This window comes from Thyridium curvatum (assembly GCF_004353045.1).
Source record: "Thyridium curvatum strain D216 chromosome Unknown NODE_23_length_467585_cov_82.455940, whole genome shotgun sequence".
NCBI lineage: Eukaryota > Fungi > Ascomycota > Sordariomycetes > Thyridiales > Thyridiaceae > Thyridium > Thyridium curvatum.
The window spans coordinates 381,936-401,446 of NW_022156778.1; the positions used below are offsets into that span (position 1 = coordinate 381,936).

Consider the following 19,511-nt stretch of genomic DNA (forward strand, 5'->3'; position numbering starts at 1 on the left):
GGCTCTTCTGCATCAGAATCGCCGATGCCATGGTTCTCGGGCTCTCCTCTATAATATGATGCACACATCAAGGCCGTTGCGCCAGGCCTGGACGCGAACGAAGCACAGAGAGGCCGTCGTGACAGCGACACTCGGCTTGCCGCCCTTCTTTCTCTGCCCGGCACTTGGAGGCTTCGTTGCGACAGCCGAAGCCAGACCCCTACAACGACGACAACATGGCTCGACAGCGGTTTCCAAACCTTTGATCTCGGCCCAGACGAGGCACATGCACGCTGAAGCTGCGGCTTCCAACGCGCCGCCTTTTCCTGACGCCGAGGAAACGGCACCAGCAGCGAGGCTCCCTAACCAGTGTCCAGGCTGTGGTGCCCTTTCGCAGACGTCGATTCCGGACCAGCCCGGGTTCTTCAACATAGGGAAGAGGAAATCTCTGCAGAGAGCTCTGGGCCTGATCAAAGCCGAGCCGCGCGTTCGTGCAGACGATGGGGTGATCAGCCAAGCGCTGGGGCATCTCGATGAGGGTCAGTTGCAACGGCTGGGCCTGGATCCGCATTTGATACTCGGTCAACCCACGGCGACGGCCTCGAGCATTGAAGGATTTGGCAATGCTGGCGACGCGCCGCTTCTGTGCGACCGGTGCCACGAGTTGGTCCACCACAGTGCCGGCACCTCGGCTCATTTCCCCACGATCGATGCTATACGGGACACGATCGAGGAGTCGCCATACAAATACAATCATGTCTACCACGTTCTCGATGCTGCCGACTTTCCGATGTCACTCTTGCCCCGGATCCGGGAGTTGCTGGATCTGATGCCTCTTCGCTCTCGCAACCGGCGCGCAAAGTCTGGCAAGTTCTACGGTGACCAGAAGAGGGAGCTCAGCTTCATCATCACGAGATCGGATCTCCTTGCGCCGCGGAGGGAACAGGTGGATAGGCTCATGCCCTGGATCACGGACACCTTGCGCGATGCCCTCGGTCGAGCCGGCCGGAAGGCAAGGTTGGGCAACATCCACTGCGTCAGCGCCAAGAGGAGTTGGTGGACAAAGGAGCTCAAGGAAGATATCTGGAAGCGTGGCGGGGCCACCTGGATGGTGGGGAAGGCGAACGTGGGGAAGAGCTACCTGTTCCAACACATCTTCCCCAAGGGCCGGATGAACTGGCAGGCCCCGGCGCACCAGATCGAGATCCCCGTCTCGCCGCGGCCTGCGCGCAATGATCAGTTCGACGGGCTCGAGGAGACTACCCTGCTCCCCCCTCCCCAGCCCGAGACCGAGTATCCGCAGATGCCGGTGGTTTCGTCCCTTCCCGGAACCACCGCATCACCTATCAGGATACCCTTTGGCAAAGGAAGGGGTGAATTGATTGATCTGCCCGGCCTATTCAGAAGCAGCATCGTCGATTATGTTGAGCCTGCTCACTCAGACGACATCATCATGAAGTCTCGTATCCAGCCAGAGCAGCACAGCCTGAAGCCAGGGCAATCCATTCTACTGGGTGGTTTCATCCGCATCACTCCTCGAACCCCGAACCTCACTTTCCTGGCCTACAACTTCACACCTCTGAAGGAACACAAGACGGCTACAGACAAGGCCATCGAGATCCAGGCTCAGACTAGCGAGCTCAACGTCGAGAGCATTGCCAGACAAGGCACAGGAGCCACAATCAAGTCAGCCGGCATCTTCAAACTCAAGTACGACGTGACCAAAGAGCGTGCCGGGCCTATCACCAGACGCGATGCTGTCAATATCAAGGTCGAGAATCTCCCGTATCGTGTTGTCGCCATCGACATCCTCATCGAAGGCTGTGGCTGGGTCGAAGTTGTGGCGCAGGTCAGGGCGAGGGATCTGTTCAAGCCGCCACCGAAACCTGTGGATGAGCTTCCCCGGGAAGAGGTCCTTCAAACCTTGGATCTGTCCGAGCCTCCGGCAGACGAACAAGAAGATGCGAAAGGGTCGCACAACATGACTCCTGATAGCGACAGCGAGCCCAACTGGCCCGTGGTCGAAGTGTTCACACCGGAAGGGAAGTTTGTGGGTTCTCGACGGCCGCTCAACGCATGGCTCAAGTGCCAACCGAAGAGGTCGACCATCTCGCGAGGTCGCCCTCGGAAGAGCATGAAGGGGGCGAAGAAGCAGGCCAAGAGGCGAGCGAGAGCCGGTCAGGGGTCGTCTTGATCGACGAGGGCATGACCAGCCAGAAAACATGTGAACATATATGTACAAGTAGGATATCTGGTGTGTCGATATGTACTATTTATTACCTTGGGGCCCATTTGGGAATCGGAGCATTGCTGGCGCTTGTATTTGAGAAGAACAATACCCCTTTCCGCTCTGGATATAGTAACATGAAACTGAATACCTCGACTCTGCTTGAGCAAAATAGATCATCCCATGTTTGATTGACAAACTAAACAGCATTTGCGCCCTTGGAGGAGAGTCGCGTGAGCACCTTGGCAAATTGTCTGGAACTGAGGGCTGACGTCAGTGGCATTAGAATGTTTCGATTGAAAGGCAAGGATCACATCATTGATGCCCACTTGTACGGGACCTTATCTAATCAGCCATTTTCAAATTACGGAGTACTTGCAATACCAGACGGTAGGTGCCCAAGACAGCACACGCGGGGCAATTGTCAGCCACTCCCGCACCATCACCTCACTCATGTCTTCGCCCTTTTATTCACTCCCCCTGACGAGCCTTCTCTCGCCGCCATTCGACAGACCCGAGTGCCTGTTATCTCGGCGCGCCCCATCCTGACTTCTGATAGTTGAGAGCAGGCCTCGACGCTTTCTCACACGACATCTACCCGCTCCAGCAACTCTTGCGCCACCAGAGGCCGCTCACAAAGGCCCCAAGAGGCACCCTACCACAAAATCGCTGCATATATTCTTGAGCCCCGAGACTCCTCTTCCCATCACACCTGGTGCCATCCCTCACGACCAGCCCAGAATGGCCTCTCTCTCGCAGCGCCAGCAGCAGCGCCAGCCCGCCGCCACCGGCACCCAGACTCAGGTGGTCGAGCAGACGTCCACCACGCCCGCGACGACGGGGACACAGACCCAGGCCATTCTGCGCCTGCGCGGCGCCCACGCAGACACGGGGCGCTCGGTCCAGTGGGCCGAGGACGTTGTCGACAACGAAGGCATGGGGCGCAAGAGCTCCAAGGGTAAGTGGAGGCACCCCCAAGCCAGACCAAGCCGAATCAAAAGGCCCTCGACGGTGGAACGGAAGAGAGCTGTGCTGACCAAGGCATGGCGATGGCAACAGTGTGCTGCATATACCATCGACCCCGCGGCGTAGACGAGTCGAGTGATTCGTCAGACTCATCATCATCGTCCGACGACTCGAGCTCAGACTCGGACTCGGATCCCGGCCGCAGGGACAGAGTGCCTGCCGGTGGCGGAAGGGGAGGCGGCGGCGGTAGACGGCCGGACCACGACCACGACCATGACCATGACCATGATCACGACCACGATTGCAGTAGCCGCAGACACGACCGGAAAAGCAGGAAGAGGAGAGATGGCGACGGTGACAACAAGGGGAGGAGGAGGAGACCAAGCCCCAACGCCTACGAAAAGGTGCCCAAGCCCAAGCCTCGTGATGACGCTGGTGGCGGGGATGAAGGGAATCCCGGGCCAAGCGCGCCCAAGGCTCCCGGAGCATGACCTGGCTGGAGCCGGTCGGTTGACAGGGTTGGTTTTTCCCGGCTAGACAGCGGTGAGCTTGCAAAGGGTCGAACCAGAGCTTCGTCTCGAAACTTGGCGCTGCCGTCACGGCACCATCATGGCATGGTGTAGTGCAGCACATGTATCCCTTTAGCTCAAACAGATAATACCCGGAGATCTCCATGCCAGAGCAGTATCGATACCAATGCATATTCTAGTTCCGAGAGCCATGCCCCGTATCACTCGGACTCGGGCTCGATCGGAGCAGAGGCTATTAATCATCTGCCATTGTCATTGAAAAAGGCGATCGTGATGGTTTGATGAATTTGAAACAATGTCATATCCATCCATTCTCATTCATGTATCCCTAATCGAGCCCGACATTTTTGAAAACTTTCTCATGCAACGCTATCATGCTTCTCCCTGATCAGATATGCTGAAGAACCAAGCCAATGCAAGGACGCCCTCTCTCGACACATGGCCGCCGAGGTGACAAGGCCAGAACATATAACAAGACGACCAGGCCAAACCTAAAACTTTTACCTTCCTGTGTGCCGATGCTTCAAAGCAAAGAGTGGACGAAGACGTTCATCTTTTGCTCGGGAAAAGCATGCCCCAAATCAGCACTTATTCCGTTTGTGCCAATGCCATCAATCCTAAATTACATCACGTCGCTTAATCGTACATTGAGCGAGCGACGCTCAAGTTGCTCGATAAAGAGCTGCTCCTGGCGGCCAGCGGCTTGTCTCTGCCCGCTGGCAATGCATCATCAACAACGGATCAGCCTGCCATGGTCGTACCGAGGCAGGCTGTGACCAAGGCTCTTCACGACTCTGTTGGCGTAGGCGGGCCAATCATGCTCGCTACCTGCTTCCGAATTAAGCCTCGCGTCCCCCGTTGTTCGGGACGCGGCACCCCTTGTATCGCTCGGGGTTCTTTCATCAGAGATGGATCGAGTCTGGCCGGGACACGTGTCGTCACCGCTCTGTAGTCGCCAGGGAACTTGGCCACGGGCACAGGCACCGATGCCGTTCGCCAGATATGATCGCTTGTGTCGCCGAGAAAACCCGATGTTTTGGACTGTCTTGATCCGCTGCCCAGCAACCCCGAAGACGCCCCGTGGGAGGCCCTGATGGTAGAAAGGCGAGACAGTCCGCCCAGGGCTGGACGACCCCGTGCTTTCTTGGCCAGTATGATTTCGTCAAAAAGCCGCACAGCAGAATGCGTGGATGGAAAGCGTTCCCGCTCATGGATAAACTCGTTGAATACTGTCGCAATCAGGAGTGTTAGCAACCGCATTCGCATCACCAGACCGCATATATGACTGGCACTCACATTGGGTATCCTTCATCATTGAGGCATATTCTTGCTGATCATAGGGCTGGCTCTTGATGAAACCGGCCATGTCGAAAGCATACAGCTGCCCATTGGACTTTTGCTCCTTGGTAGGCCGCCCGAGGTGTTTGCGATAGGTATACAGTAGACTGGCGTGGCACCGAACGAAGGCTGCACGGACTCTGTCGGCGTGGAACGCCTCTGGACATACGAGGCAAACGAGACCTAGGCATCGATTGTGAGACAGACACCCACATCCGCTGCATTTGTACAATCCATCGCCCTCTGATCGCTCGTCACAGACGGTACACAGGGAAGCACCCTCCCCAGGCGTCCAGTTGAAGCAGTGACCCTCCACCCACATGGTGGTGTCTGTGTTCCGCACGGGCTGCACTACCATGTTGGGCATGATCGTGGAGGCAGCAATGGTGGATTGAGCGTATGTCGACGGGGCATATCCGCCATACGACGACTGGGAGTCTATCGAGATGGCCGAGATGGACAGGCTTTGGGTGTGCCCGTTTAGGAATGGCAAGCTGGGTCTGTGTAACGGGTGCTTGTCCATGCCGAAGGACGAGCTTCGGCGAGACTTCTCCTCGAAATGCCCAGACTTCTTTTCTCGCAGCATGGGAATGGCTGCAAACCCAGAGTCACTTCTCGAGACTGGAGTCGCTGGCATTGGAGGGAAGTGTGTTGATACAGGCGAGACGGATGTAGGAGGACTGGTAGACTTGGAGGTTGAAGGGCGCTCGGCCCGCGTGGTCTCGTTTCTCGAAGAGGCAAAGACGTTGAAGACGGGAGGGTGGATAGATGCGGGAGGGTCGGGCTCCATGAAGGTCGAGGAGCTCTGAGACACCCACTTGCCAAGGGTTGAGCTGCCGGGTGCAGAATTGAAGAGAGACTCGTTTTCGACGGAAAAGGTGTCGTACGGAAACGCCTCAATTGCGTACGGCGGAGGTCCAGTCATCACGCCGTACCTCAGCTTATGCGGTGCCGCAAGTTGCAGAAGAGACATGAGTTTGCGCCGGTGTTGCCGTGGCAGACGGTGCGGCTCTGAGGACGCTTCAATCAAATCCTTGTCGAGGTCCACAAGAACGTAGTCATCGTCTGGAAGCTCAATCTGCTCATACCTTCTCTCTATGCCGACGATGTAGGGGCAGGGTGCTTCCAGAGCAGACAGAAGCCTGGCCGGCAGCACCGGGATGAAGATGCTTGCCCACTTGAGCGGATACAAGAGGCTGGCCAACGCGTGGCATGCGAGATGTAGCATGGCCGTATGCGACGAGAGAAAAATGATGCGAGACTCGGACATGGCGTGCTCAAAGAGGGCCAAGACGTTGTCGAGGGAAAGGCTCCTGAAGAGCGCATAGATATCGGTGTTGCGCGAGCCTGGCAACTCATTCAACGCCTCCCTTCGCGCATACATGCGCAGCTCCCTCACCCCAAGCTCGACCTGCGTCTTGGAGCTGAGAGGACTGAAGGCCTCGGTGCATAGGTTGACAACATAACGCTCCAATGGCTGCCAACGGCCGACCTTTGGCGAGCTTGGAGGGACTCGCAATACTGCGCCGTCCGTCATGGGGACAACGACCGCCCTCAGCCACTCCTTCCAGAAAGTCATCCTGGTGGCATCTCTGCCAAGAACACCGTACGCCCTCGGTACCCAGAGTCCAGTCTCGCCAGCGGTCAGACCGTCAATCTTAGAGGCGGCACCGTGCCGTAGTGGCCGGAGCATCTCGGTCATGAGGCTGATCTTTTCCTCCACGGTACTGATCTCGTCATCCAGCTCATCTCTCGTCGGCGACCCGGAGGGTATGGTGGGCAACTTTGCGAGCAACTGCGAGAGGTGAGCCCGTTCCACAGCCAGGCGCCCTCCCAAGCTAGAAGCAAGCTCTCTTTCTTCATTCGTCATGTGCCTCTGCCGCCACTGCTCGCATCGCTTCTCCACGTCGTCGGCGACTTCTGCATTGAGTGCTGTCCATATGATGACGGTGATGCCGTAAATCTTGGAGTTGTCCTCCGAAGTCATTGTGAATCCATGCCAGGTGGATCTTGGTCTGTCATCAGACGAAACTATCTGGATATCGTTGGGGAAGGCGAACATGGGCACGTAGTCTGGAAACCGCCCTCGCCGCGATGTCTCTTCGATCGCGTCCTTGGACGGGTAGCGATCCAGGAGGACCGGTTCGAAGCGTCGCTTGAGCGGATGCATGTTGGGATCCGTATTGAGGGGTTGAGGCGGCGGGATGACGGAATTGTAATTGCTCATGCGCTTTGCCGTGCGAACAGAAGCTGTGGGAGTGCTTGTCAGCGGCATGGCCCGGGGCATCGGGGCTCGATATCGCGACTCACCTGCGCGGGGGGTGGCCGGCTGCTTCCTCACGCTCGTCATGTCCCTGAAGCTGATCTTGCGGCGGATGCTGCCACGTATGCTCCGCAGAGGGCTCTTCTTGGCGGACAAGTCGCCATCTTCGGCCCTAAGCCTTTCGGTGCGCGGGCTGACCATGGGCGGTCGGGCTGTGAGCTTGGCGCCGGCGCTGAAGGAAAGGTCGTCGAGGAAGTTCTCCCGCTCCGCAGCAAACTTCATGAGAGCATTGTCAAAGTCGACGTCGGGTATGTAGCCGTCCGCGAGGCTGCCATTGACGGCGGCGGGAGCTGGGTTGGGCCGGATGGTGGCACTGCTACGGTTGCTGCGAGTGTTGCCATCGAGCTCGTCGAGCGTATGGATGGAGAAGCGGCCCTCGCTGGACAGTTTGGACAAGCGGTTGGCCGAGTTGTGGCGCGAATGCCTGGCATTGGCCTTCTGAGAGGACGGGTTGACGGCCGTGTCAGAGAGCTCCCCCTCGCCATCCTCGTTGATCGTCTCGTCAAGCTGGGAGGGAGAAGGCAGCGGCGGGGCATCTTGGTAGCTGATGGACTCGACGCCGGCAATCCAAAAGTAGTCGGCCAGCGGCGTGGACGAGCTCTCCATCTTTGACGGCCCTCGGGGACTCCTCAAGCAGCAGGGCGCAGAGGCAGCATGGGGGGAAGGCGACGAGAGGAAGAGGGAGAGGGAGACTGGTGAGCGGGAGAAAGGCGTTCCCTTCTGTTATCTCAGACCACCAGGGGAGAAAGAGGAAAGGGAAAAAAAAAGAGATAATCGACAATCCTCCCCCCCAAATACGAACTTGGGGAAAGGGGCGGGGTGTGCGGGTAGAGGTGCCTGTGTAGTCGATGTCTCTCGCCTGCGGTTATTTTTTATGCTGGTTGGCGGGGTGTGCGTTCCCGATCGAGAGTCGTGGTGACTGCCCAGGTGCTCTTGGGGTCCCAGCAGCCCTGGAGGTGAGTTGAAGCACAAGATTGATATCCTTGCCGTCCGCTACCAACACTCTCGTCGCACAACAAGCGGGAGCTCCGAAGCTCTGCAGAGCAGAGAGAAAAGACACAGCCAGAAGATGGGTCGCGAATTGAGTCGTAGAGAGAAAGGAAGAAGAGAAGAGGAGTGGATTTTTGTCTCTCGTTTCTCTCAAATAACGAAGCACAGCACATCAGACCGCTAGACAAACAAAAAGGACAGGGGAGGAGATGTGGAAGAGGACGACGCCCCCTGGAGTACGTAGGTGAGTAGGTACCTAGGTAGGTACTTTAGGTACCTAGGTAGGCTAGACGCGCTGCTAGCTAGGTGGGTGCCAGGTGGGAATAGCGCATCGATGATCGCCTTTGGGGGTTGCAGGACGCCTAAAACACCAGGACCCGACCTCAGCACCAACCCACTCACTGCACAGGTGCTCTATCAAGAGGAAACGAAATCCCCCCCCCCCCCCCCAGGCCAAGCTGCCCCTGGGCCCTGTGCCGCTATTTCTGTGCCACCTGTTTCTTTGATTTTCGTTGCTTTCTTTTTTGAGCCGTCCATCCTGGTGCTCAGGTATGCAGGTGGACAATTTCTACGGAGGGTTCTCGGGTCCTTGGGCAAGGCCCAGTTGCCAAGGTGCCCGCTTGCTTTTGCCGTTTTCTCTTGCTTGCATTCGAAACCGGCACAGAAACGCCACCCGAACTTCACGGGCGTGGGTGATGGAACCCAGCCAGGCATTTGACGTTGATAAGTACGGAGTAAGGTAAGGTTAGGTAGGTAGTTGACTACCTCACATACAGAGGTACATACATACATACATACATACAAATACATAAGTACCCTACCTCTGCAGAACACATTCGAATCGACGAGATAATGCCCGAAATGCCTGAATTGTGACATGTCGCCTAAGAATGGGCTGGTCGCTCGACCTCTTCATGCCATCTATCTACTTACCTACCTACATACTACATGAACATTACCTACCTTGCTTCCCTTGGTAACTTACTTGGTTGCCTGTCTCGTTCATTTCCCGCGAGAATTCGAGCTAATACGTGTCTAACCTAGGCAAGTCTGGAAGGGACCGACTGAATAGAGAGGCCAAGGACGTTGCGTCCACCGCTCTTCAAGCATGGGTTCGGGAGAAAGAGGACCTCTCTGCACGACAGATGGAGCCTTGGAGGAAGCGAGGAGCCACTAACACGAGCAACCCCTCACCGCCGATCTTGAGGATTGGCAACGGGGATGTCCCAAACCTAGTCCTGGTAGCCCATCGGCCCATCAGTGCCAAGCCGTGTACAGGCGGCGGCTGAACGGCCAGGGCTTTTCTGATCTCCTTTCTCTGTGTCCAAGTCCGATCATCGACCACAGATCCTGTCGCCGTCAACGGAGTCGATATGCAAATGGATATATGAAGGAGATACTAGGTAGTAATGGTGTTGAGCCGGCACACACACCCCTACTTCACACCTCTTACTGGAGAGTCTAGAGACTCCCAATCCGTCTCTGTCTCGAGCTCGAGTCATTGCTCTGTCTCCTCTGAATAGGTACCCGCTAGGGACCGCATTGGTTTGTTACCAGGTTTGCCTTTCCCAACGCTGACGACCAGCGCGACCGCGCCACGGAATCCGCCACATGGCCGCCCGCCCCTTACAGGCTGCTGCAGGCCAAACGTGGTCGCAGAGTTCCGGACCACCCCTGGATTGTACTTGTGATGGATGGGATTCAATCTATTTGGTCCCCTGTTCTTGATCCGCGACGTCCACACCCGGGCGTTTGGTTCTTTCGTCGCCTGCCCGGTGCGGGTCAGTCGGGAACTATAAGAGCATTCATGCATGTTCCCCCCCTCCTTAACCATAATTAAACCGCCGAGCGGTCGGCACGCCGTCTTGTGTGAGAGGGCTGGTTTGCCCCAGTCGAATCTCGACGGCATCGCGGGCTTGTGCAGGTACACGCCCGCTACCGTAATTTACGACTGGGCCAAGCAGATCAACTTAAAGTGCATTCATCGCGTGCGCGCGCGCTAATCAACGCGTCTCTAGTCGGCCCAGAACGCGTAAGGATAGCTGGAACTATTGGGTAATGTGGATCTTGGCTGCCCGACTTGCTCCAGTCAGCAGACGCACTCTGATGCAGGCCCATTCTTCTTTTCAGTCTTGTCGTCCTTCCCGAGCTGCCGTCGTCCATGTCCAACCAACCAGACTGGATCGAATTTCAAACAAGTGCATAGGCTCCTGTTACGTACGAAAGAAGGCGGCTGACACCAGAGGAGAGGACTCACGGCGTGCTGACACCTTGTACCTCGACCCGCAAACGCACTCTCCGTCGGGTCTCAACCAAGTGACCGGCGAGGCAAAATGGAGCCTCACCGCGCAAGCCTTGTTCCCAGCTTCCCCGTAGACAAGAACCCCCTGTTGCCCATTTCTCCCCTCCACCCAATGCTCAGAACGCCAAAGACGAGCCTCTCGTCCGCCTCCCTGATCCCCTGTCCCTGCTCCTGCACCGTAAAGCAGACCTGCTCCACTTCTCCCGGGTGGAGGACCGGCTTCTGGCTGCTGGTCGCCTCCCAGTTGCAGTCGCTGTAGACCAGCCCGGGTTCTAGATCGAGTCCCACGCGCTCTAGCTGCATAACGTCCTCGCTGCAGTTCTCCAGCTGCGCTTCGAGCACCCACCGCCGCCGGCCGCCGTCCTTGAGCGGCGGCAGCGTTCCGGCTTTGGTGCGCACTACCAGCGACGACTTGCAGATGAACTGGTACAGCTTTCGGAACGTCCTTGTGCGCCCGCTCGTGTCGGTTGCCTCGTAGTAGCTCACTGTCACCGCCAGGACATGGTTTCCCTCCTCCTTGAGATCAAAGTTGACCACCTTCTGCAGTGTCTGCCCGGGGTCGAGGTCGACACCCTTGGCGGCACCGCCATGGCCCCCAGCATCGCCACCAGACCTCGGACTCAGATCGAGCTTGACCACTCCAGCGGATGAGGGTGTCTTCATCTCTGCCTCGATACGGACATCGCGTATTGTCCTGCTCTGGACTGGCGCCTTGACCGGGTATGCTGGCGCCTCTTGCGCATCGTGGTTCGCACACAGTGTACAGGAAAACGTCTCTCCGACATATGCGGAGCCGAATGAGGGAGGTAGGTTGAGGATAGGGCTGAGAACGAATGGATCCGGGTTCGTAGCGCCTTCAGGGCTGTAGGCCAACGAGGCGGGAAATGGGTCAGCTTGGCCCGGCACCGCTGGAGACAGTGCCGGCCGGAGGGGATGTTGCGGGACGAGGGAAGGTCGTGACAAGCTACACAATCCATTAGCCTAGTCGCCGAGGCTTCAGCGACAAAGCCAGAAGCTCCCGACGTACCGAAGGACCTTTAGAGAGATGGAATGGGGCTCCCGCCCAGCATCACGGGAGGGGAAGCGTTGGTGGCTCATTGCGCGAAAGGAATGGCAGTTGTTGACGTTCTCTTTGCCATGTCCACAATGCACCTGGCGATGCGGTCTTGATGCGGCCCTGACAAGCTGGCGCACGGGTTCGTTGTTGACTGTGGTGTCGCAGCTTTCAACAAGTCGCCATACGAAGCAGTGCTTGCACCTATGAGATTGGGTACGTCAAGGGCCCACACCAGATACTACTTGCCTTATCGATAACCACCAAGCTCCTATCAATTGCTCACTTGAAGTCCATTTGCAAAACATCAGCCCCGACGTGTGACTACCTATTTTACTGTTCGTTCATATTTGACATTCTGGCGGCACGGCTCCACTGCCAATGTGTTTTGTACCTAATGGACCGAAATGGTCCATCAAGAAGTCATTGCATTGCCTGAGTATCCGTAGTGACAGGTGCAAAATGCATGATATTCCACAAGACCCCTCTCACGAGGCTCCTACATCTCGTACCAACATACACCCCCTCCCACTCGATCAAGTGAAGCAAGCCAATTTTCGCTGCTCTGTCCTTGCATCCATGCCATGCCTGTACAACATCTGCCTAACAGATAAGGCTCCATCATGACTGTGATCGCCAAACTGCACGCTCGCCACGAGCCCTGCCTTGGTGGCGATTGAATGGCAACAAGACGGGAATCTATATGCCTGGAGGTGGAGGAACCTAATATTGCATAAGTAAATAAAGCGTCAGGAAGTGGAGAGCAGGCCAGAAGTCATACAGAGTTATAGCCACCGCTACTCGAAGGGGGAGGTGGTGGCGGAGCAGCGCTGGGCGGCGGCGGCGGTGGAGGAGCGGCTTCACTTGGGGGCGGCGGCGGCGGCGAGGTGCTTGAAGTGCCTGGAGGCGGGGGAGAGCCCTGCTGCTGCTGAGCCTGCGCGGCGCTGTAGTACTGCTGATAGTACTGTACGTATGCTGCATACCCGCCGTAAGGGGCGTACGGATCGGATCCATAGTACTGAGCATACTGAGCAGCATAGTCACTGGCGGCGGCGGCTCCCGGTGCCGCTGGAGGGGGCGATGCAGAACTACCACCGCCCGGTGCAGGTGAGTTGTAGCTTCCTTGGTTCTGGTTACCGTATCCCTGGTACGAGCCAGAGTGGCTCCCATGTCGGTCACCGTACCGATCGCCGTACCGATCGCCATACCGATCACCGTACTGCCCAGAGCGCTCGTAGTTACGAGGCGGCCTGCTCTTAAACTGCTCGTACTGCTCTTTGACATTCTCGAGCAGGTCCTCGCACAGCTCCTTTGCCTTCTCGACCATCTTTGGATCCGGTCCCCTGCAACATGGTTAGTTGGTTGTTCCGCGGCGGATGCCCCATGACGACCAAGAGCATGAACAGTCGGGGTTGACATACGCAACATGCAAGAACATGTCCTCATCGGTCTCACGGCCTGTGGAAGCTTCCAGGTAGCCCGAGCCACGACCTTTGATCTGCACACGACAACCAGTCTCCTGCTGGATGTGCTTGACATAGGCGCCACCGTGTCCGACGACTTGCGCACGCAGATTGAAGCCGTGCACAGGCTCGAGAGTGATCGGGATCTTTTCCTCGGGCCATTTGCGCTAAACAAAAGGCAGGTTAGTTCTCCAGTATATCACAGCCTCGTACGAGTTTCCCTCAACAGCTTACCCGTCCAAACTCGTCTCGCTCGACTGTCTCCTGCTCTCGACGTCGGAATCGTCGCTCATCGACAAGCTGGGGCAACTCCTGCTTCATCATCTCCTCGATCTTCTCGACTGCTTTTTCCAGTCCTTCCTTGCTCGTGCTCGTCACATGAAGGTATAAAGGAGGGTTCTGCAGGGAACACGTTAGCTTCGTTGCCATCGTCAGGCTCCTGGCCGAGAAGACTTACCGCAGGTGTCGCCATGCTCTTGTCAGGATAGTAGCTGCCGCGGGTCGTGACATCTTTGAACAAGCTAGCGGTTAATCCAGAATTCCACAGACGGCAAAGGTCAAGGCAGGGCGGAGCGTACCGGCACCAGTTTCATCTTTGATCTAGTTTAAGCGTGGAGGTCAGCAGATGCCAAAGAGGGGAGTGCGTATGAGCTACGAGATCCAAGTAAGCGAGACTCTCCCGCACAATTGGAGGTGGGAATCTGGAGTGGATTAGCCGAAATGGCAGGGTGCATATTTACCATCTTCTGTGTAGAGCCCTTTGTCAAGAGATAGCGGTTGCGAAGATCGTTCACTTCGATATCCTTGATGTAATCGCCGTCTGCTATGTACATCTCGCCGTTGATGTTGGCTGTCGGGTTAGCTCCGCCGGATTTGCCCGCAGGTGACTCGGAAGAGCGGATTGGAGGGACATCGACATGTTGGATGCCCTTTCGAGCCTGGAGCTGGGCATTGATCTTTGCGGCAGCCGCCGCCGCCGCCGCCGCTGGGTCGACTGGGGATTTTGCCGAGTCTGGGGTGTCATGGCGTCCACTGCCAGAAAGAGGACTGCGCTCCCGGCCAGATTCGGGCTTTTGAGCCGGGGGAGAACGAGAACGGCGGTCGAACCTCGATCTTCGGGGCTCCGGTTCTGTCTGGTCGAAACGCGACCTCTTTGCGCTTCGTCGCTCTGTGTCATCCATCGTAATAATTTGTAATGTTCTAGCGCAGTATATGGTAAAACTCTGACAGGCCGTGCGGTGCCGGATGACGTATGGGGCCTGGGAAATGACGACTCAGAAAGATATTGACAGGATGTAGATGTGGGCTTTGGTCGAAGAATTTGGTGCCTATCACCGCCTGCTGGTGGTTCGGAGCTGGAACGGTATAGGATATAATCAGAGGCCGAGAAGTCTTCAGGTTGGGAGCCTAGCAGTACACCCGCACATGGCCTTGGCTAAAGCGCGTGGTCTGAGAAACCGGGGGTGCAGAACGGCAGATGGAAGGAACGACTGGTGTTCACAGAAATGGTAGTGGAAGCTTTGTCAGAAGCTTTGTGACCAGACTGTGGTTGAGCTAGCAACATTTGACACAGCAAAACGAGACCAGAATTATTAGGCCTGCTCCGTAGCCTTTTGAGGCGATCCAATGTTGACGCTAGGTCAGCACTGAGCTCTCAACTGGCCTGGACTGGGGCGTCAATGCTCAATCCAGCCAACCAATCCACATGAATGCAACAATAGTTGATCCGCGACCGGGAGCTTCCACTCAAGAGTCACCCCACATCAATGATGCATTACGGTACCTAATTGGTCTATTCACAGAATGTCTGGAGCATTCTCGCACTGGTAGGTTAGGTACCTCCCGGTCTGAGGGACCTCCCCGGTACCGGGCAAGTACAGCCCATGAGGTATCTTTCCACACGAATACCCTGCATCAGGTACCTGCAGCTAGCATCAGTGCGCCTGCTCCACTGCACTCTGGGGCAGACTTGCAAGTGAAAAGAAGGCTTTGACTCTCCATAATCGGAGAGATCCATGCAAGGCCGCACATCCAGGCTCCGTTTTTTTTTTGTCCACCAGCAGACTGCACCGGGGGCATTTTGAGTCACAGTGTGATCTCTCCCAAAGTCCTCAATTGGAATTGGGAACTATCCAGTGGAAGCTTCTTCTTCCCAACCCTTTCAGGGACACTCGCACTCAACTCCTCCTCTTGACTTGAGAACAACATCTTTTGTTGGTCTCGTTCCTGGTCAGGAAGAATGGCTTCGCGAGGCCTTCTGCGGACGACCGCTTTGCGGTCCGCCTCCCAGAATCTTCGTCAGGCCCCCCTCGCCGCCCCTTCGTTGGGTCTCCGATACAGCTCCAGCAGCAGCTCGACATCAGCCATCGCCTACAAAGCCCTTCGTCGGCGCCAGACTCCCCTTCCCGTTGCCGACACTACCCCTTCTTGGTCAGCACAGGCGGCCGTGTCGAATATTCTCTACGAGACTCCCACCACCCCTCAGGCTCCTCCCACCCGCCATGTGCTCAATTGCCTCGTCCAGAATGAGCCCGGTGTCCTCTCTCGGGTGTCTGGCATCCTTGCCGCTCGTGGCTTCAACATTGACTCCTTGGTCGTCTGCAGCACAGAGGTCGAGGACCTGTCGCGCATGACCATCGTCCTCACCGGCCAAGACGGCGTGGTCGAGCAGGCCCGGAGGCAGTTGGAGGACCTGGTGCCCGTATGGGCCGTCCTCGACTACAGCAATGCTGCCCTGGTTCAGAGAGAGCTTCTCTTGGCCAAGATCAACATTCTCGGCCCGGAGTATTTCGAGGAGCTACTCGCCCACCACCGGGAGATCACTGCCGCTGACGCGGACGTTGAGGAGGGTCACGAGGTCCAGGATCAGACTCTGGAGGAGACTTCACAAGACTTCCATCCCAGCCGACTCGCAGCTAGCGAGGCTCTCCGTCACAAGCATGAGCACCTCAAGAGCATCACCTACTTCACGCACCAGTTTGGCGGCAAGGTACTGGATATCAGCACCAACAGCTGCATTGTCGAAGTGTGAGTCAATTACGTGCATCCTTGTGTTCTGTGCAAATGTCCTGACCACGCCTTTCAGGTCTGCGAAGCCGTCCCGGATCAACTCCTTCCTCAAACTCATCGGCCCCTTCGGCATCCTCGAATCGGCACGGACTGGCTTGATGGCGCTGCCGCGGTCGCCTCTGTATGGCCCCGATGACGATGTGCACGTCAAGGAGGCCGACGACGTCGTCGATGCAAGCCAGCTTCCTCCCGGATAAGCTACTTAGACAGGCCGGCATGTGGAATTTGAGTTTGGAGCAGTTTGTCAAGTCAAGTCTGAATTTATCTTGTTGCACCGCGATTAAGTGACATCTCATGTTGTACACCGTATTCATTTGATCATGTCTGGTACGATGTGAAGTGTATCTAGGGGCCAGGAAGGGTCAAAGTCCTGTTTCTGAGAGCGAGAGCCCTGCCATGATGGTTAAACAATCTTGCCCTTGTTGACGACGAATCCCTCCAATGCAGCTACAAGCCGTTAGTATCTCCCATCGAGTTTGCAGGCCTGCGCATCACTTACCCATCGCAGCATATAGCCTATTCTCGGCTTCGTCAAAGACGAGGGACCGGTGGCTGTAAAAGACCTCGTCCGCAACCTCCTCAGGGTGTCGAGGTAGGCAGTGCATGAATTTCCAGTCCTTCTTCGCTCCGCCGCGTTCCGCAAGCTCGTTGGTGATCTGGAAACCCTTGAACGCTTCCATGCGTTTCCTGGCTTCAGCCTCTTGGCCCATAGAGACCCAGGTGTCAGTTACCAGGATATCAGCATCCTTGATCGCTTCAGTGGGTTCCGTAGTCTCGGTGAGCTTGCCAGGCTTGGAGACGTTCACCGCCGCGCCGTTGATGACTTTTTTCATGGCCTCAGGAATACTGTAGCCAGTGGGAGAAGCTACGGAGATGTGAACGCCCATCTTGACGCAAGCAATTGCAAGATCAAAGAGGACATTATTCGAGTCTCCTACCCAAGCCACCTTTAAGCCCTCAAGCCCCAAACTTGACTCGGTCGGCTGACTGGCCGGGAAAGCGTCATGGATGGTGAGGAAGTCAGCAATGATCTGCATTGGATGGAAGTCATCAGAGAGAGCGTTGATGACGGGGACGGAGGAATCCTTGGCAAGGTTGACGATGTCGGAGTGCTGGCCAACACGGGCCACCATACAGGAAGTCATGGAAGAGATGACGACCGAGGTATCGTACAGTGACTCGTTGACCTGGGAGGAATGAGATTAGTCAAACCGCACGGCGCCTGCCAAAGCAAACGGGGGCGATATATGGCAGCGACCTACCCCAAGCTGAATGTCATCTTTGCCGAGAAACATGGGATGTCCTCCCATGGCGACCACAGCTGACTCGGTGGAAACACGGGTACGAGTACTTCGCTTGTTGAACATCATCGCCACGGTCTTGCCAGCCAAGCTTCGAGCGAGCTGGGCCGAGATACTATCAGTTTTCAGGGCCTTCTTGTGAGACGAGGCATTCAGGACGAGCTTGGTGAACTCTGCCGGCGAGAGGTCAGCAATGGAGAGAAGGTGTCGTGGTGTCGAATATGATCTGGTTTGCATGGTTGTGGCAGCCATTTTGGCAAATCGAGAAAAGGAATTTCGCATCCTTGTGTTGCCCACTGGAATTGTGTTGAGGTCTCGCAGTCAGAGGCAGGCTTTCACAGATGCACGATGACTCGACGCCTCTGAATGGATCCTCTTGTTAGTGTGGAGGACGTTCTCGGGCAATTAGAGATATGCCACACGCCGCAATGCGCCAGCCAAACACTTTTCAGATGCTCGCAGTGTCTCTTGTCGAAACTTGAAAATTATCTCTCAAGACACCTGCGAAGATGGTGGACGGAGATGCTCGAATGTTAGGTAGCCAGAGTCCCTTTTCAGAGGTGCTTTCAATGTGAGCCATTGGCCTATCACGATGAGTCAAAAAAAAAGCGGTGACCCCCCGAAGTCGCCCACTGAGGACCCCCACCAATGACGGGGTACATCAACCCAGCGCGAAAATAACTACAAGTACAGGTACAATTAGTACGAGTAGGTATACCTCCACTCTTTAATTGGGTGAGCTGCCAGGCTGCCCGTCATGCGGAGCACTAGGGCTGTGCTTCCATTTGTTTGGTTGGCTCAATGTGTTGCCGGGCTGGATCTGGGACTCCGGAACGACGCTAGGCCCGTTGCAAGTCACATGGATGGACGGATTGCCAGGTAAGGTCCAGGGCGGAAACCAGTTTCGTCGTCATCAACTTGGTCATCACCACCTGGCAACCATTTATTCGAGACTCTATCTATCGACTCGGCTCGATGTCCCTCCCATTCCGCAGCATATTCTAGCACTTCGCGCCCTTCTCCCGGGCTTTCCCACACTCCTTCGCCCATATCTATCTGGCTGACTGGACCTCTGTATACGCGCAAGCCCGCCGACCCCATCGGCATCGTCGTTGCCATCATCGACGAGGATCATGTCCGCCTCGGAGAGGTCGCCGCTACTAGCGGGGACTGAGGACCAGAGCGCAAGCGCCAGTCGATCGGAGATCACCCCCCTACTCTCCCGCGCCGATGGCGCCGGTGGTTATGATGCTGGTCTCCCCCGGGATCACGACAGTGCTTCATCGATCCGATCGCGAGCCAGTCGGACATCGTCAAAAACGGCCGAAAAGTCATCTCGACGGTGGCCTTCGATAATTGCAATAGTTACCTTAGCCCTCATATCAGTGGGGATAATCATTGGCGCTTTCTTTGTGCCCGCAGCGTTGGAAGAGTACACGAAGGAGGCTGCTGTCATCGAGCCTACAAACCTGTCACTGCAGTCCATTTCTGCCAAGGGTGTGCACGCCCGTATACAGGGCAACATTCGTGCCGACGCTTCCCGAGTCAAAAATGCACACGTACGGCGGCTGGGCCGGACGCTGGCGTGGGTTTTCCGGCGCCTAGGCTCCGATGGCAGGACGACATTCAGATGCTACCTACCCGAGTATGACAACATGTTACTGGGGACAGCCGAGATCCCCCCCATGGTCCTGACAATTGTGGACAACTACAACAATAAGGTGGATTTTGTTGCCGAACTGGTGCCAGGCGATCCAGAGGTTGTCCGCGTCATCGCGAATGACTGGCTCAAGGGCAGGTTGACCCGTCTTCGACTGAACGGCGTGGGCGATGTCCAACTCAGAACCTGGTTTCTTCCTCTGGGCACTGTCACGCTGTCTGATTCCATGGTCTTTGAAGGTCAGGATCTCTACCGCTCCTTTGCTTCGTTGTATTTTGGAGAAAAGTTCCTGTCTTAGTTTTAGTGCAG

General features: G+C 56.4%; 7 protein-coding genes across 7 annotated transcripts; 3 read left to right on the forward strand and 4 right to left on the reverse strand.

The window, feature by feature from the left end:
• Window positions 1–58: 58 nt before the first annotated feature.
• On the forward strand, window positions 59–3,663 carry E0L32_004764 (uncharacterized protein; the record flags this gene model as incomplete). Its single annotated transcript, XM_031139210.1, has 3 exons — window positions 59–2,156; window positions 2,814–3,164; window positions 3,299–3,663. 3 exons carry the CDS (start codon window positions 59–61, stop codon window positions 3,661–3,663), a joined length of 2,814 nt encoding a protein of 937 aa, XP_030996917.1.
• A 1,246-nt stretch (window positions 3,664–4,909) lies between these two features.
• On the reverse strand, window positions 4,910–7,969 carry E0L32_004765 (uncharacterized protein; the record flags this gene model as incomplete). Its single annotated transcript, XM_031139211.1, has 1 exon — window positions 4,910–7,969. One exon carries the CDS (start codon window positions 7,967–7,969, stop codon window positions 4,910–4,912), a length of 3,060 nt encoding a protein of 1,019 aa, XP_030996918.1.
• Window positions 7,970–10,694: 2,725 nt separating this feature from the next.
• On the reverse strand, window positions 10,695–11,753 carry E0L32_004766 (uncharacterized protein; the record flags this gene model as incomplete). Its single annotated transcript, XM_031139212.1, has 2 exons — window positions 10,695–11,619; window positions 11,683–11,753. 2 exons carry the CDS (start codon window positions 11,751–11,753, stop codon window positions 10,695–10,697), a joined length of 996 nt encoding a protein of 331 aa, XP_030996919.1.
• A 731-nt stretch (window positions 11,754–12,484) lies between these two features.
• Window positions 12,485–14,353, reverse strand: E0L32_004767 (uncharacterized protein; the record flags this gene model as incomplete). The annotated part of the gene is made up of 6 exons (XM_031139214.1): window positions 12,485–13,052; window positions 13,131–13,339; window positions 13,407–13,571; window positions 13,630–13,682; window positions 13,751–13,772; window positions 13,913–14,353. The coding sequence occupies 6 exons, from the start codon at window positions 14,351–14,353 to the stop codon at window positions 12,485–12,487; spliced, it is 1,458 nt and encodes a 485-aa protein (XP_030996920.1).
• A 1,058-nt stretch (window positions 14,354–15,411) lies between these two features.
• On the forward strand, window positions 15,412–16,438 carry E0L32_004768 (uncharacterized protein; the record flags this gene model as incomplete). The annotated part of the gene is made up of 2 exons (XM_031139215.1): window positions 15,412–16,199; window positions 16,258–16,438. The coding sequence occupies 2 exons, from the start codon at window positions 15,412–15,414 to the stop codon at window positions 16,436–16,438; spliced, it is 969 nt and encodes a 322-aa protein (XP_030996921.1).
• Window positions 16,439–16,644: 206 nt separating this feature from the next.
• On the reverse strand, window positions 16,645–17,794 carry E0L32_004769 (uncharacterized protein; the record flags this gene model as incomplete). Its single annotated transcript, XM_031139216.1, has 3 exons — window positions 16,645–16,688; window positions 16,741–17,428; window positions 17,504–17,794. 3 exons carry the CDS (start codon window positions 17,792–17,794, stop codon window positions 16,645–16,647), a joined length of 1,023 nt encoding a protein of 340 aa, XP_030996922.1.
• An 881-nt stretch (window positions 17,795–18,675) lies between these two features.
• On the forward strand, window positions 18,676–19,500 carry E0L32_004770 (uncharacterized protein; the record flags this gene model as incomplete). Its single annotated transcript, XM_031139217.1, has 1 exon — window positions 18,676–19,500. One exon carries the CDS (start codon window positions 18,676–18,678, stop codon window positions 19,498–19,500), a length of 825 nt encoding a protein of 274 aa, XP_030996923.1.
• Between the last annotated feature and the right edge of the window lie 11 nt (window positions 19,501–19,511).